The sequence below is a fragment of the Crocodylus siamensis genome, chromosome 6 (genome assembly GCF_052110815.1).
Source record: "Crocodylus siamensis isolate JL-2025a chromosome 6, ASM5211081v1, whole genome shotgun sequence".
NCBI classification, from domain to species: Eukaryota; Metazoa; Chordata; order Crocodylia; family Crocodylidae; genus Crocodylus; species Crocodylus siamensis.
The window spans coordinates 1,469,604-1,487,814 of NC_143400.1; the positions used below are offsets into that span (position 1 = coordinate 1,469,604).

Below are 18,211 nucleotides of genomic sequence, written 5' to 3' on the forward strand. Positions count from 1 at the left end.
GGGGGTTCAGCTTGATAGCTGTTACGGTCTTGTTACTGTTTAATAAGCACTTAAGTCCCAACCCAGCTGTGCATCAGAACAGAATCAGGGCCTTCAAGTACCCAGCACTGAAGTCAATGGCATGAGACACGCCCACACTTTAGTATGTATGCAAGTGTTTCCAGGAGCAGGGCTTTGGAGAGCTGCTTATTGTTTTTGTGGGTTTATTAATGTTTGCACGGTGCTTTAAAAGAATACCTAACGTCCTGAAAAAAATATCAGTGCTAAGAGGTATTCTAATTTTTTAAAAGGTGCCTGAAGTTTGCAAAGAGTTTGAAAGAGAATCTAACATCAGTCTTTGTGCTACTGACTGCAAAATGTTGCTGCTCCTGTTATTTATTCAAGTACCGAGAGTGTTCGTAGCACTCTCCGAGCTGCAAGTATTGATGGAGTTGAAAACATCCATCTCCCCATGCCCAGGTCTCTCGGCTTAAGGGTAAAGTATGACTTGAAAGAAAGCAGCAGTGGTGGAGATGTACAAAAATGCTGGCATAACACAGGCTTTTGATTCAGCTTCTTGTAGCAACAAATAAAAGTGCCGCAAATAAACCAAAGAGATGTAATGATTTTAATGCACTTGGTGCTGTAGCGTCTGGGCATATGACCTGTGTGTAAAAGTGCAACGCAGTAGTGCTATTACTAAGAACCAACACCAAGAAATGCATTAAAATAGAACAATCCACCAGCCAGTACAGCCTACTTTTTTGTAAAACCAGAAGTTCACGGTAAGGGCACGTACATTGGAAGGTTTATTTACATCTTTAAATATTAGTCTGTAATAACTTCTACTTCCCCCCCCTTTAATTTTTTTTTCTGGATTTCTGGTAATTATGAATCATCCTTTCAGAAGAGAAATTTCACCAGCTCATTCCTGCCACAGTACATCTGGGCTCAGCAAAAAAATCTAGAATAAATCTTGGAGAAGAGGCAGAATTGCGACCAGTGGTGGGTACCGCTTACCAACAGTTTCTATATTCATACTCGTCTCGTAAATCATCCCTGAACTGATTCTGGAAACAAGGCTGCTTTTAACTTACACTGCCTAAATTAAGCATGTCTCTAGGTGTTAGTGGGATTGTGGCTTTAGTGGGTTCAGAGGGAGATACTGCTCTCGTTGTGGAGGAAGCAGGTTAACTGGGAGGAAAACAGCACCTGCAGTTGTGCTTCTGGATTCCCCAGAGACCCTTCGTGGGTCAGATATCAGAAAGATTTCTAGGCGCAGAACAAAACGCTGCTTTTTGTGGTGATTTTAACCTGCCTCCGTAGCCTGTTGTTTTAACCAGCAGCATTAGTCATCCTTACACTGTACAGCCAAGCTGACTGAACACAGGATTTCTAGCACGGTTGTGACTCAATTAACCACGTAGTCGTCGGGTTTCACATACTGGCATATCCAGCAAGGTCAGGTACAGAGCAGAGGATGGGGCCATAAAAAGTTTCTGGGGCTGGGCCCAGCTCAAACTGCCGAAAAGCAGCCTGTCCTTTCAAGATTGTATTTATTTACAATATCGTGCTTTGGCAGATGAGCAAGGGAGCAAAAGCGGGCAGCAAAATCTTCCGGCTGGCTTGGACAAGAGGCATAAGACAGCGCCCAATGCAAGCCAGCAACTTTGCCCTCCTGCTGTACTTTCAGATGCAATTTCGAACTGGCTCCGTGTTCAGGCAGCACAAAGCACAGCTCACGCAAAGGTCCGCGGCATACCAATTATAAACTGGTTCTGCCAGGGGAAGGCAGCCCGCACTGGATTGGCCAAAAGTGGAGCAGCTCGGAAAGTAAGGGGAAGGGCTAGATGCATCACCCGGCAGCCTGATTAGACAGGTTAAATGTGATTGACCGGCGTGAATAATTAATCACCGAGAGGCAGGGCTCTCCGTTGTGTTTATACCCTTCCATTGGCTGGATTTGAATTAGATATACATTCTGTTTAGGCCTGGGTGGGGCTAGGAGTGGGGGTGGGTTATATTTTGGTGTGTTACGCTATAAGAGTGGAGGGTGAACTGAGCGCGGTGACAGTTGCACAGGAGGAGGAGAGAGGACGGGCTTTGTAGCACTGAGAAAAGGCCCCACGAGCAGCCTTGCCAAACCACCGTGGGAGACTAACTGATGGCTTCTGTTGCAAGATGTCTACGCTAATTTGGAAGGCAAACCGATTGGAGCAATACGCATTACTAATAAAAAAAGGGTGGAGAAAGGGAAACGAGGGTGAAACATGGTGTTTCCTCCTCTTAGCTACATTACAGTGCAATCTGAATCGCTTGATGGCTTTTGAAAGCGATGAAGCACACCCTTAATCACACATGAACTGAGTTCTTCTTTTTTCGTTTTTATTTCAGCTCTTCCACCCAAGGGTGGAAAGCTGAATAAGTCCAATGAAGTCTACCTTTTACTAAAAGGTCCTGGCAGGAAGCCACAAGTACTGCTAATTAGACTAACCCAGAGGGGCAGGATTGCTAAAACTCTTCTTTTCTTGAAAGGATGCTACTATTAACCAAGCTCTTCAGGAGCAGGGCATGTTTCCAAGTGGGAAGAAGCTGATATTGTTTGGGGGGTTTTTTTGTAAATAAAGTTTTTGTTTCCAATTGCATCTCATTTCCCTAATTTAACAGGTGCTTCCCCTTTTTCTTTTCCAGAGACCAAAAGAAAGAAAAATATAAATTACAAGTGACAAGAGGGCTCCCCATTGCAAGAGTCTACTATTTGGACTAGTCGAGTCAATCCCAACGCTGCTGAGACCATTGGGGCACCTTAGATAGTGACCTTAGTTAGTCCAAATAGTGGACTAGCAGAGCTGCATACACATGAGCACGGACGTGTGGTATGCGGTGCTGTAGATCCATCTGGGGCGCTACATGCTGCACGTGCAGGTGTTTTCCACGCTGCTACCTTGCAGTGGGGGACTGAGGGGGGTTGACCCTGGAAGATCTCAGGGTCAAAAAAACCACACACTGAAAAAAGGCAGGGCGGTGCACATGGTGGCAGCATGTGCCAGAGCCTGGCTGCCCACTGGAGCCATGCTCCTTGCTGCAGCTGCAGCTAAGGGAGGACCCCAGGTAAGGTTGCAAGGGCCAGCAGTTGTTGGTCCCAGCCTCCGCTACCCCACCAGGGGTAACCTGCCATGTGCAGAGTATGCATGGCATGGACGTTTCTTGGGCACAAGGTTTGCTACTTGTCCCCAAAGAACCAAGCGTCCGCATTCATCTGGGTTCACCCATTAAGGTAATATTTTCTACTCTTGTAAGTGGATGCGGCCCCGCTGACTTGAATGCACCATTGCTCCTGGACAGCAGCAAATAATTTGGCTTGTGGAATCCACCCTTCAAAACCAGAGCAGAGAGGCAAGTTAAATAATACTTAGCACTTTGCAGAGATGAGGCTGATAAGAGGCAGCTAGTTCCTGTATAGTGCTTATCAACAGCCAGACCTCAAAGCACTTCACAAATAAGGCAGGGTCCTTATTTGTTTTGTACAGCTTGGCAAACTGACATACCACCAGCAGACCCGTAACAGAGCCATCCCAATCCTGCACTCCAACGACTAAGTTACCAGGCCTCCTTCCAACTTAAGACCTCAAGCAGCATTGCAAAGACTAAATAAAACTTAATTAACCTAATGTTTACAACCCCACTAATATCAATGGAGCCAAAGATCTGGCCCATTAAACATAATTAATTACAATGTCACGCAGAATTTTTCTGGGACCAGCTCACTGCTGCTGTGTCTTGAGCTGGATGGGTGAAAAGTGGTATTGAATCAGAGCAACGGGATTTTACACCCACTTCACAACGTTGTTAATGTCTGCACAAGATGTATTGCAGTGCCGAACCAGTGCCCCTCTGCCTTGGCTTACCCAGCTCTCAGATGGATAAAGTAACTTGTGGCTGCTTTGCAAGATGCAACTCTGATCCATGTTTGTAAAACAATTTCAGATTTCTGGATTAAAGGATTTATATAAGCATTATATATTCAATTTATTAAAGCAGACTCATTCTTGCTGCTAATAAAATAGCAAAGGATCAGTCAGGAATTCTGTCAAGTTTCCAGTTTTCAAGTTTAGATGGCCTAAAACTCACTCTAAAACATTGTGTAAAAATGTCCTAAAAAACCATGAATGTTATTGGTTCCATTTTAAATAAACAAGGTTCATTTTTTGTTGGTAATGTTATGCTGCTGCAGATTTCTCAGCCATTTCAAACCATTTTTATGGAGCTATTTACATCAGTGAGGGCTTCTCATATGAAGGCTGGCCCTTAATTTTTAAAACAAATTCCCTAGCTCTAAATGGCTTCTGCTTTAATTACTGAACTGTGGTAACAGGAGGCAGCTGCTGCAACACCATAGTTTTAAAAGCACTGTAGACTACTTGCGTTCAGTTCTGTGACCCCCCCCCAGTCTTTTCTCTTCTGAGTTATTTTACGGCGATACAGGTGACTCCAGATGACTGCTCTCTCAGCAGGACCAGGGCTGTAACACTGATAATAGAGTTTTTTCATTGGTACAGTTAGAACGTTATTACTACTCAGGGAGCAGTAATGGCCTAGAACATATTCCAGGACAGGGGATATTCTACCAGATTTACCAGGTTGAAAATCGGATCAGTTCTTTAGAATAATGTTATTAAATAACTCAATCATAGGAAAGAGGAGAACGGTCCCCAAAACAGCCTGGAGGTACTTATTACAGACATGCTTATAAATAATTACAAAACAATTACATTTATAATACAATACCATAATTACAATGACTTTAAGCTAGATTTGAAGGCTTCAAAGTACAGGCATTTGACAAACACGATTTAATTAAGCCTCACAGCTGCCCTTTATTCCCCTACTACAAACTGAGAAACTGAGGCAAGGAGCAATTATTTCTATCATAGAAAAAAAAGTTCAAAATATATGGGGCCAACTTAATGCCCGACTTGAATTCATGCTAGAGAGAGATGCTTGACCCGATTTCTAGCTTGACAGTGAAAAGAAATTTACCTTTTTTTTTTTTTTAAATTCAGTTTCTATCCTAAATGGGAAACGTAATGACTGAGATGTATTTAAATCACATAATTGTGTTCAGCAGAGGAAAGGAAATTAATTAAATTAGAGGGATTTTTTTGTATGGCAGGTTTATTGTTTTTTTTTTTTTTTGGTGCAAGCTGTAATAAAATAGGCTAAGTCTCCATGTATGCAGATGAGCAGGCTTTAAACACCAAATCAAACAATAAAACCAGCATATGTAGGTGCGTCTTGTATTTCCAGAGCTCCCTGTCTGGCTCCCGCAGTCAGCTGCCATCTGTTTTCTTCCTGAACTATGTTCAGTCCTTGGCTTTTGAGTTTGATTACCTGAATGCAGATGGGAAGATGAAGGTACCGTCAGTACAGGGAGCTGCCAGTCCTATACCCCAGAACTTCTTTAAGGTCTTATGCTAACTGATGCAACGATGAAGAGCTACCTGCCTACAGAATAACCTGCTCTTGATATATTAATTACACACAGTTTAATTAGCATAGGTGTAAGACTCCATGCCTTTCTTTCAGTCTTGACATGTTAGTCCCTCCTTCTAGTTACTCATTTATCACGAACAGTAGCAAGTGTCACTCTTCACATTTTGTGGGCATAAGGCTGTAAGAGAAGCTGGAGACACTGGTAATTAACTAGTTGAATGCAGGAGGTCCTACTATAAACAGCGCATTGATTTGCTTTTCTGGTCAGGCACTGAACAGTTAACTTTTGCTGGTTTAACAGATCATAAACCTCATTCAAAACTTGAACAAAATAAAATTAACACAACATCAAGGTGAACAACATAAATTCACATCTCTTTGGATGATATCTGAGGGTGTTTTAAGATGGGAAGTTCAACACAAAAGAAATGTAATGTTTGAAGAGCTAGTCAGATGCACATCAAGTTTTTACCAAATATTCGATGCCAACATAAAAATCATCTTTGAATCACTGGGCAACACACACACGCAGTTCACCACCCTCCTGATTAAGGCTGTTTCTTCAAATGCAACTTGAAGAGTGCTGAATAGGCAAGAGAAAGAGATTTGGACTGGATTTTTTCTCCCAAAGGGTAGCAATGCTGATCTTGCAAACAGACATTAGCTCTTGTTCTTCGCATTGACCTACCCAGCAGAGGCATGCATTATTATTCTGATCCAGTGACCCACTTTGCAAAGCTGTACACACCTAATGAAAGTAGTGGTGTCTCTCATGTCACCTCCTGTAACAAAGCACCTTCTAATATCATGATGGGCATGGCAATCCTCAATTGCAAACACCAGCAGCATTGCCACAGTGCAGATTCCTCAGATGGACAAGCCAAGCCACTAAAAACCATGTTTTACAACTGGCACAGCTCGTTCCCATGAAGGAAGCATACGTTGATCATATTTGGGTATTTTTGTGCTGGTTTGTGCACTGCTATCGTCTTGGCAAGGCATTCAGTTCACAACCAAGTTCAATTTTATCTTCTACAGGGTAGGGAGGAGTCCCTTCCTGCCCCTCCTTTAGCTCAACTGTTAATCCCTACCTGCCTCCACAACCCATTGCATTTCCCTGGTCCCCACGTTTGTTTTTATTCCTCTCCCTAGTACTCTTCCTCACTCCCCCTTCTTCACACCTCCTTCCTGCTCCATAACCCCCTTGCATGTGTTTGAAACGAGGGAGGGCAACAGCACATCTTCAAGCCTCTTTCCTAACGTCTTTCCTTACAGTGCCCACTAAGCCCCCCACCCCTATGTCCCCTCACACCGCTCCGGTTTACATCTCCCCATCACACCCTCCTTGCACGGCTGCCTTTCTACTCCACATCTCATCTCATCTCCTTTCCTCTATCCCTTATGTTACCCCCTCCCCTGCTCATACCCTTTCTCCTTCATTCCCCTGCCTCACTCTCCCCAATTCAACTCCCCTCCCACAGCCCAGCACTGTCCCCAGTGACCCCCCCCACAGCACTGCATTGCCCTATGTCCCCCCTGACATCTCCTGCAGCAGTGCCCTGCATCCCCCACCCCATCCATCACATAAAACTGACCCCTATGTCCCCCCCATAACACTGCCTGCTTTCTCCCACCCTTCCTACAGCACTGCCCCAGTGTCCCCCCCAGGTTGCATTACTCATATCTCCTCAGCCCTCCCACAGCACTGCCCCTCCATGCCCCACCCTTCACGCCCTCGTTATTTTTCCCGCCCACAACATGGCGCCGCCCCGTCGCCTCCCCCCCCCCTTGCCCCGCCCAAGCGTCACGTGACCGAGGAGCCCCCTCCCCCCTGGCCCGGAGGGCTGCGCGCGCTGGTGCGCATGCGTGGCGTTCCCGCGGGCGGGGCCGCGTGCGCGGGCGGCGGCGCGAGGCGACGGGTAGGGCCGCAGCATCCGCCGCCATCCGGGCCCGGGGCGGGGGTGACCCCCGCGGCTGGCAGCGCCCCGTGGGCAGGGGAGCTGGGGCAGGTGTCTGCCGCGGATGGGGCAGGTGTTACCTCCGTGGGGCGAGAGCAACCCCCCAGCAGGGCCAGGGGCAGGGGCAGGGGCAACCTGTAGCTGGGGCAGGAGCAATTATCTACCCCGTTGGGGCAATAGCAGCTCTCCAGGGGCAAATACCTACCCCAGCAGGGGCAGGAGCAGTTATCTACCGCACTGGGGCAATAGCAGTCCTCCAGCAGGGGCGAATATCTACCCTGGCAGGAGCATTTATCTACCCCATTCAGGTGATAGAGTCCCCCCGCAGCAGGGGTAAGAGCAATCCCCTGTTAGGGGCAGGGGCAAATAATGTTACCCAGCAGGGGTAGGGGCCAAGATCAACCCCAGTAGGGCAAGAGCAACACCCCAGTAGAGGTTGGGGCAAATATCTATCCCATTGGGGTAAGGGCAGCTGCCCAGCAGGGGCAGATATCTATTCCAGCAAGGGCTGAAGCACATGTCTGCCCCTCTGGGGGTAAGAGTAACCCTTTGGCAAGGGCAAATATCTACCCCAGAAGGGGCTGGGCAAATACCTACCTTAAGGGCAAGAGCAACCCACTGACCAGGACAAATATCTCCCTCAGTAGGGGCAGAGGCAACCCTCTAGGAAATTTGGGGCAAATTTCTGTTCCAGCAAGGGCAGGAGCAACCCCACAGCAGATGTAGGGGCCAACATCTACCCTGTTAGGGCAGGAACAACCCTGCATCTGGTCAGGAAAAGGCCCCTCTTCCTCGTCAGGGGCAGGAGCAAATATGCGGGAAGGGGAAGAAGGGGGTAAATAAGGGCAGCAGCCTCTTGCCCTCAGTCAGGCTACAGCAAGAGCAGTGCCCCCCTACTCCCTTGCACTGGGGTCCAGGTCTGCTCAGCTGGGGGGATGTGAGCTCCTCTGAAGAGTGTCATGCCACATGGGTGCAGGTGCCTCCGTGCGAGCGGAGGGTTGCAGAGACTTCAGAGCATCCTTTCGAATAGGAGAAGCATCTGACCCGCTGCGGTCTTCCCGATGCTTTGCGAGAGAATTGCTCTTATTTTTCTGCGCTCGAGAAAGGAGTGGAAGCTTGGAGCCATTGTTTTCCCAGGGTTGCTTTCAGTCTAAAAAGGTCGAGAGCAGCTGGATTTGCCTCTTCCTCCTCAGTGGCATAGCACGGAGGCTTTAGTTCCTTCTTGAGAGACTCCATGCCAGCTTGCCCTTATTATGCCATGTCGCTACCTCCATGCTAAAACAGTCAGTGCAGCACAGACCTGGACACCTAGAATTTGAGAGCATCTGACCATGATAATAAATTAGTCCCTGGTTCCCTCTTAAGATGTTTGCGTCTAAAGCCATCGTAGTGTGGCACGCTGGGTTTTAAGGCTATTCCATTTCCTCACCGCTCCATATTATTTTTTATAAAGGTTGGATTAAAGAAAATGCTATGTATAATTGATATTCTCTTCTTTTTAGCTCGGGACTACAAAGCACAGCCCTCGAGAGTCCTAAATACACAACCTGTGGATTGAAGACTTCTAAAACATGTCCCACAGCCACCTAAGGTGTTGTAATTATGCGAAGACAGCATTGGCCAGTGTCAGGTTTAGATTTTGGAGGAATGCCGGCAGTGGGCTTTGAATCTTGCAGAACAGATTCAAATGTTAACCGAGCGTTAGAACTGAGCGCATTTGTTAATTTGAATAATGAATGTGATTGAGCTCACGTCCAAATGAGTAGCTTAACCAGCCTATGTAAGCAGTTGCATGATTGGGCCCCTCTTTTAAAAATGAGGTGCAGTTCTTTGGCTCCTGGTGTATTGAGGCCCCAATCCTGTGAAAACATCTGTCTGTGATTAGCGTTACGCATAATGAATAGTTTTATTGCAGCTGATGGGAATAATGAATATAATGTTAAGCATGTGTTTAAGTTTTGCGAGATGGGGAATTAGAACTGCATTGAGAGGTACTTTTCAACAAGTTATTTCTCCCTTTTGTTTGGAAATGTGGGTATCCCTGACTTGTCTGTAAGAATAATTATCTTGATGGCTTTGCCCTGTTCCTGCTGTTGTTTTTTAGGTAATGATTGCCATTGATTTAAAAGATCTGCCGGACTCATTGTGGAATAGTTGGACACTTTTTTAATAGTTTTGTGGCATCATTATCTGAAAGAACTTAAAATCACTTTTCCAGGTTTTATTCCTCTGCTGTTTAAAAACTTCTGGGTGGAGGAAGAAGAATGTAATTCTAAGAAAAATGCATTGTATATATTGTTTTCATTCAAATTTCATTGGAAAATATAAAAAAAAACCGGGAAAGAAATTTAAATATTTTTCCTATTATTCAAGCTATGGGAGTGGGGAACAAAGGAAGGATACCTGACGCATCTAACTCAGTACCTGTGGCTAAAAAGAATAATGTGTAACAAAATAATCCCAGGTGTCCCTGTTGTTCCACCTCATGTAAAATTTTAGCTTGTTTGCCAAAACCTTGTATTGAGCGCAGGTGCTATGAGGGAAGAGAGAGAGCAGTAAATAATCTTGTGTTGGTAGTTGTGGGACTCTCACCTCTGAGATGGGTACCTTCTGTTCTGTATAGATACATGATGCAGAGTGCATTAAATTAAATCTCAGTGCAGACCCCGTCCCTCATCGGATATTTTTTTCCGAGAATGTTACGCTATACTGACAAAGCTGTCATTGGGAACAGTAACATTAGATGTCTTTGGGCCCTGTTGAAATGAGGGAAAATCGGAACTTTTTGGAGGGCTAGATGGTTCTAAGAAACTTTAGATAACTTCTAACATTTGAGTCATGGACTTTCCCATGCACACAGTGCTATTTAATTTTTAATCGTACACACAAGGTGCCTTTTTGCTTGGCCTCACTGCTAGGATTTATAGCTGCAATCTGAACATACATTTATATCTAAAATGCAAACCAGAAGTATTTATCCTGAGTCCTTTCTGATAAGGGCTGGTTTACATGTGTGCTAATTTATCGTTACCAATACCGCTTTGATTATGTTAAATGTTATTGGTTCATCTCTTGTTTAACTTTTCCCTGTTACCTTTTGTTTAGGAGTCTTGGTACACTCCGATGCAGTCTTTAAGTCGTGTCCACTAGAAACCAGAGCCAATTTTCCGAATAAACCTTGGAAGTTGGGTGGACATGGATCCATATCGCGTGCAGCTTCCTGGATTTTCAGAGAGTCAAGGACTGAACTGCAGTGGCCCTCTCAACCATGGTTTGTGTTCAGACACAAGAGACATGATGTACGCTGGCCTGAACAGCTTAGATATGGATCCTAGTCTTTCAGCCGCAGATATAGCTATGGACACTTTAGAGGATAATTTAGATGCACTCTCTTTGTATTCAGTGAAGGACTGTGATTCTGCTAAGCTCCTTAATGAGTCTGACTCTGACTCTCAGCCTTCTTTGCATGGTAAGTATGTCGGAGTTTCCTTGGGTTATAGTTTTGCAGGGTTATGGCAGGGATGTCTTTTACAGTTCAGCATACCCAGAAGTTTATTTTCAAAGCTAGAGTGCATTAAGTGATAATCTCTGGGGCAGGACATAGGGTAACATTTTCAAAAGTGATTTAGGACCTCAAAAGTTCCTTTTTCAAATGCTTTTTTTGAAAACAAATCCTAGGCTTCTACATCACATAGGCACTTGTAAAAATTTTGCCTGCTGTCTTTACTTGATGTATGAATTGTCATGAATTTTTATAGTGCTATATAGACAATAATTAATAATTGTTAAAATACTACAGAGTGATAGTCATGCTTCCCCTTCTGTTCCGGTTCCTTAAAAGTGCACCCTGGATAAGAATATGTTCTGTTCGGAGTCCTTACAACCTGCTCTCCAGCTGCAAATGGAAAGTATAAAGACATTAAAATGACAGATCTGCTGAATCTGTTGCTAACATCTACATTATTAGCTTTCCCTGAAGCATAGAAGAAACATTCTGCTTATTTGTTCTTGCATTTCAGGCTCTCTGTGAAATAGGTTTGGCAGAATCGGCTTTCTCCAATTCCACAATTAAAAGTTAAAAAAGGAGAATGCCCACAGTGAAATGTTATTCTTGAAAGATCAGGGTAGCATCATTGTAAATGTGGATGTGTGATCATACAGATGATTTTGAAAATAGAACAGACTGACACAACTGGTAGTGCTAAAATATGTACGTTTTCTTACATATTTTTCTGAGAACTTTGGGTGCTGATGTTTCTGCTGATTAGGCAGTATGATAGTGAAAATTATAATGTGTCTAGCTTTCTCTCTTCTTTTGTTTCATAGCTAGTGAATCTGACTATCTTGATAAACCTTTAAATTGCTCAGTAGATTTTTAACTAGTTGGCTATCTGATGGGCTCAGTTTAAATTCTGATTAGGTCACAAGTGCAATATCCTTCAGCAGTATTTTATTCAGAATCATAGAAAATGACCTCAGGAGTGATCTAGTCTGCAACCCCCTGCTCAAAGCAGGACTGGCCTCAACTATTTCATCCCAGCCAGGGCTTTGACTACCCGGGTCTTCAAAACTTCCAAGGATGGAGAGTCCACCACCTCTCTGGGTAGCCTGCTCCAGTGCTGCACCACCCTTCTAGGGGAAAAGTTCATCCTAATATCTAAATGCAACTTCCCTCGCTTTAACTGGAGCCCATTGCTCCTTGTTCTGTCGTCTGCCCCACTGAGAATGGTCCAGCTCCATCCTCTTTGCAACCCCCCTGCAGGTAGCTGAAGGCTGCTATTCAGTACCTCCTCGGTCTTCTCTTTTGCAGATTAAATAAGTCCAGTGCCCCCAGCTTCTCCTCATAAGTCATATGCCATAGCCCGTAAACCATTTTTTTTACCTTATTTACCCCTGCTTATCCAGAAGAGGGAAAGTATTTTGGCAGAATTTGTCACATTGTTTAGAACTGAAACAGCCAAGCATTGTTGTGAGTGATGACTAAGATGCAAAGATTGTAGCAGGTCAGGACAGAGCTGTGCATGGAAAACTCAGGTCTGGAACAGCAATGGGAGTTGTTGGTCCAAAGGGATTTTGGTAGGGCTGTGCTGGGGATTTTCATAGACATTACGGCTGGAAGGAACCTTGCAAGATAATCAGGTCCAGCCCCCTAATGTGAAATGACAATGTAAAACAAGAGCTTGTGTACATAATGCTCATACTGAGAATCTCAGTTTGTAACCAAGGCTCCCAACTAAAAGGTAAGTGAGAATTTAAAAGAAAAGTATTTCCACTTGTCTAAGTTAAATTAATACATTCACGGTGTGAGGTTCATTTAACATTGTACCATGTGTGACCTAATGAGTATAACTTTCTCCCTTTGTTTAGAACTGGGGCTTCTTGCCCCTCCAGCACCTAAAGAAGCCGAACAAAGAGGCAGATCCAATACTGGCAGTGCCAGGAAAGGAAAGCATCAGCAGAGCTCTCCTCAAAGCCCATTTCTGGATTGCAGTTTCTGTGGGAAGGTGTTCAGCAGTGCTAGTTCCCTTAGCAAACACTGCCTGACTCACAGCCAGGAGAGGAAACACGTCTGTAAAGTCTGCAGCAAGGCTTTTAAGCGTCCGGATCACCTGTATGTAGGCATTTACCAACAAAAAAAAATACAATCCCATTCAGTTGCTTTTTAAAGAAATGTAGAATGTATCTACTTCTGTAGGACCTCATTCTCTTATTTCAGTGCAGCTTAGTAGCTGACACACAAGTACAGGGCTTGGTATGCTGCCGTTGGCATTGTGCAGGCCAGCAAACTGTCAAATTATACTTCAAAACTATATCAAGAGCAGATGCAAGTTCTGGTGTTCCCAGAGTACAGTGGTGCAGGAGGGGCCTCATACCGACATAAAACGTAGTTGAACTGCAGAAGAATCGGCGATCTCACGCAGCAGAGAAACAATCACAAGCTTGTATTTTTTCTTTCTGATTAGTGGTCCAGAGACAAGCTTGGGCTTCTGAAAGTATTTGTACTGGACAGTGAATTCCCATGTGTAATTTTAGCAGCCAATATCTTAGGAACCACTGCGATTGAAAACTACCTCTCCGTGCAACTGATACCCTGAATCCCAGACTTTCAACTGCTGGACAGTATTTCTTCTTATTTTCAGTGGTTCTTAAAGTATTGTCCCTTTAACAGTGTATTCTGGTTTCTAAGTCTAGTGGCAGTGGTCCGGGACTGAGTATAGCAAGTCTGATTCATCAGAGCAATGTAATTGCCAATCCCAGCAGAGTGGCTGGATGTTTCAAATCCATATGACAAAACAGTATTAGTATGCATTTTTTTAAAGCGTTTCCTTCCCTCAAAAATGGCATTGTGGAGCAGCGTGCGCATAGCTTCGTAGGGGTTTAAATACCAAATCTGTTTAACTTGCAAGATATTTTTCCTCTGCGAAGCCTGTGTGCTTGACCAGGCTGACAGTCAGGGTTCTTTCCATTTCACACAGGAGGAGAATCCCTGCCAGACCTGTTAAGTCATCAGTTCTGCCTCTCTTTTCAGTTAATGCCTTTAGTGTTACCCTTTTCTTTGGGTAGGTTTTCACAGGCATAATATGAAAACAGCAGGGTAGAGCAAGACGCATGTGACAACATCCGGTCTGCGGTGTGTGAAGCGCGCAGTTTGGCTCACAGGTCCCTGGGTGAGTTAGTGAGGCTGGCTGGTGAAAAACACCTTTTTAGGGAATTTTGGAAAGGGGACAGGTAAGTTTGGAATGGGATTCAGAAATCGGTAGTCTGCCCCGCTTAGTGATGGAGAGTGGGAATCTTAGTCCTGCTTTCTAGAGTGGAAAAGCAGCCTACCTCTGTGGACCTGTTCCAAATAGAGGTCAGTCGTGCCTTGATTTAATCCCTGTGCATCTTTCGACTTGGACAGAGCTGAACTTGACATTCAGTGCTGAGTTTGGCAGGAAGGATTTAAAGAATGCAAGAGCTGCTATAGTTTAGATCAGAAGTGACGGCATTTATGTTAGTAGTTTTAATATGAAGCTCCTGTCTTTTTGTTTCTTTGTCCCAGGAGTGCACACATGCTAACACATCAGAAAACCAAACCATTTATTTGCATAGAACAGGGTTGCAACAAGAGCTACTGTGACCAACGTTCGTTGCGCCGGCATTACGAAATGTCGCAGCATGGCCTGTGTATTTTGAAGGAGATGCCCGGTGACGAAGGTGCCTGTGAGGCCTCACCACCTTCTCACAATGCCCGTGTCCAAGCAGAGCAAGGCGGTGTGGGAATCTCAGAGAAGCTGGCCGGGCACTTGGAATCCAGACCTAATTCTGTCGTGCCCAACAGAGACCTCTTCAAACACGTGAGCAGTGTCGTAAATCAGAAACTTCCATCAACTGCAGTATCCTTTGCAGGGCATTCAGACACTGACTTGAAGGAGCCCCTGCAGCCTTGCTCCTCTTCCTCTGGTCAGGTTTTATGCCTTCCAGCTAGTACTGCAGCCCATATTGAAACTACGGGTGGTGACGTGTTGAAGGAGTGTCACCCTTGTCAGAACAGTATTGCCTCTTCCAACGTGTATGCCGTAATCAATCCTGGCAGTTTATCTGTGATCGCCCCAGGGGAGAGCATAGTAACAAACCTGACCAATAGGCCCCTGCTTTCAGAACCACAGTTCCCTCTTGAGACGACAGGGGAGGAGTATTGGCCAAATACTTCTTTACCTTGTTTCCCTTTATTTAGAAGTCAGAAGATCTCCGCAAACTCCCTTCAGTGCAGCAGGAACTTCCAGTGGATTAGAAACGTGCCAGTGTGTGCTATTTCAGGTCAGGACTTTTCAGATGAGTTTGCTGGGCCTTCTCATGCATTTGACTCATTTGCACAGGCGTACGAGTGTCCAGACACTTTATCATTCACCCCCGTGACTTTTAATTCACCAGGGGAAATGTCAAGTAAAACGACACTCAGCAGTTTTGAGGAAACCTTTAGGAGAACCAAGAGGCATGGATGCGATATCGATTACTATCGGTGGGAAAACCACGGGGAGTTGAATCTTCAGGACACTCAGAAGCAGAGTGTACTACAGGATACGACCAGCCCGCTCTTCAGGCAGTTTTTTGTGAAATCCCAGGAAACCACAGGGAACCAGGAAGAGAAACAAGTGCAGCAGCACCTGCTGCAGATCATCACCAAATCTCAGCACATTTTATCCCCCACCCAGGTGGTGGCTCCATCACAGCTAGTAGCTTCTGAGACGAAGCAGACTGTAGCAAAACCAGTCCAAAACGTATTTCAGCAGCAACAGCCTGACGTGACCTGCCGTCTTCCAGAGCTCGCAGAATGTGAAGGGTCTCACGTGTACATGCAAAAGATCTTGGCCCATCAGTTTCAGAAGGATGTGTCATCTGGTGGTGAGAAACAGGTCCAAATGGGAAGGCAGCAAACAGCTGCTGTGTTGCAGTGTCTTCAGTCGAGATCCTTGAAAGGGTGCCTGGAATTCAAGGATATTTCCAGTCCTGGCCAGCCACAACTTACAGCCTGTGAAAATGCTGTGGGTAGCCATTATGGGAAGCCAAGTCTTTTGGAAAGCATCCCTTCTACATCTAACAAGAAAGGGAAGGGTAAACGATATGCCAAAGAAATGGGTGATAAACTACATGCTAGGGGCGGCAGATCCCGACGCCTGCCTGGTGTCCAAAAGGATAAGCTGAAGTTTGACCTGTCCTGTGCTGTTTCTCCGAGTCAGGTGGCCATGGATTCCTTTTCATTGCCTTGCACTTCCTCCAGTCATGTTACGGGCGAGAAACGCAAGTTAACTATTTTCAATAGGATCCAGGTACGTTCAGATCTTCTGTTACGTTTTCAAGAGTAAAGTTCCCTTTACATTTGTAAATGCCCAAGCAGAAGATGAGTAACATCTTGATGCTGGAGCAGGGAGTCAGAAGTCAGAAATCCCAGCTTTTTGCCTCTGCCTCTGATTTATGTTGCTTGTCTTCTCTGGGCCAATTTTGCAAAGGTTATAGGGGGAACATAAGAAAGCAAATCAGTGCCTAGTGGAAATACTCACAGCTTTTAAACCATAGTTATGGTAGTATGCAGTACTATAACCCTTTGCATATGGAGTTCAAGTTGAAATGTTGTTCTGCAGCACGAAGGGACACTAATGAACCAATCCAAAGTCCAGTTTTAATGTAGTTGCAGAGTAAAACTTATTTAAAGATAAGAATAATCCTGGCCAGAGTGGACACTGCTAGCATTCCACAGGCTAAATAAATGGTTTCCCCGCTAATGCTGATGTTGTTGACTTTGTTAGGATCGTATTACTACATTTTTTTTTAAATGGATGGAAGATATGCTCATAACTCGTTCTCTTCTCCGTCTGCTGAATTATGCATTAGCCTTAGCCACTAATCAGTGAAGTTCTCTTGTGATGGGTTGAAATATTTCTTTGCTTTTCATCAATCGTGAGCTGTAAAGTTGAGTCTGAAATCCTTCATGCCTGGTAGTCTGACAGGTTCCTGATTTCTTATACTTTATGTCAAGATTTGCTGGATGAAACCAAAGTCTGCAAGGATGTGGTGCAGCGAGTGAAATGTTCTTTTCAATGTGCCATTGATCACGCTTTTTTTCTTTTATTCTGAACACAGATGTCTGGGCGTAAGGCTACACCTTTCCATTGAGATCTCAAAATACTGTGCAAAAGGGTGAACGGGGGTTAATGTTATCTCAGTTTTACACATAAGAGAACTGAAAGCACAGCAGTGTTACGGGGATGTGCTAAGTGAGAGTAAAAGCCTGACATAGGACATGGGGCTCTAGCTATTCGTTGTCTCCCTCCATGCTCTTTTAAGTGCTTTTTATTAGTGTTGACAGCTTTAGACTCACCAATAATAACACTAAGCACTTACATGGCACTTTATGCATTCAAAGCGCTTTAAAAACATTAACTAATTAATCCAGTGCCAAAGGTTTAAAAAATGATTTAACAAGATGAAGTCGCAGGCTACTCAGTAATGTGATACATTGCCTTTCACCTAGTCTATCGGTTCAGCTTAGGCCTGGGTCAGGACTAATCCAAAATTGTGAAGTGCTCAGAGGGCTGCGTGAAATGAGGCTGTTGGGGAATGGCCTGATGTCCGTATGCAGTTGGCAGTAATTGGTACCTAACTGCTAGTGTCAGCGGGGAGATCAGACATGCAGAATGAATTCCTCGCTCTCAGAGACAATCCTGTTGAGGCATTGCTCATGCCCTACCTGTTCTGTGATAAATAATTTTCAGCCTCGAAGGTTTTCTATATAGTCAGCTAAACTGCTTGGTTGTTATTAGTTGCACTTCCCGTCTCATGCATAAGCCCGATAACATCTCGCCTGTATGAACTGCTTTGGCAGACAGCTTCTAGCCATGCTCTCCTCCGCCTCTGCAAGAACTACTGCTCTCGGCCAGCCGTTCCCCAGTGTACCTGTGCTGTGCCCTTACTGGAATAATCGGTATTTTCCCTTCTCCACACTGAGTGGGACTGGGCCACTTCTGTGGCTCTGTTCCCAGCCTTCCTTCTGGGAACGGAGCCTACCTGTGCTATGAAATGTTGGGTAGGAAGTGGATAGGCCTGAGGACTGCTGGTATTCACGTTCCTGAATGCGTCTAGGACAATGGCTTTCAACCTGTGGTCCACAGACCCCTGGGAGGGTGCACAGACTATGTCTAAGGGGTCCATGAAAGATGACTACAATCAATAAAAAGTATGTGAATACTCATACTTACAATTCAAAGTGGTCTGCACCTCCATTCAGAATTTCCAAAGGGGTC

The 18,211-nt window shown here is 44.9% G+C and overlaps 1 protein-coding gene across 1 annotated transcript in view; it reads left to right on the forward strand.

The window, feature by feature from the left end:
• Positions 1-7,345: 7,345 nt before the first annotated feature.
• ZNF541 (zinc finger protein 541) overlaps positions 7,346-18,211 on the forward strand; it is a 32,430-nt gene continuing 21,564 nt past the window's right edge. The window contains exons 1-5 of the mRNA XM_090053285.1: positions 7,346-7,391; positions 8,933-9,021; positions 10,536-10,899; positions 12,798-13,041; positions 14,473-16,240. Of these exons, the coding sequence (XP_089909411.1) occupies positions 10,626-10,899; positions 12,798-13,041; positions 14,473-16,240 (2,286 nt within the window). The 5' untranslated portion in view covers positions 7,346-7,391; positions 8,933-9,021; positions 10,536-10,625. The remainder of the gene's footprint in view (positions 7,392-8,932; positions 9,022-10,535; positions 10,900-12,797; positions 13,042-14,472; positions 16,241-18,211) is intronic.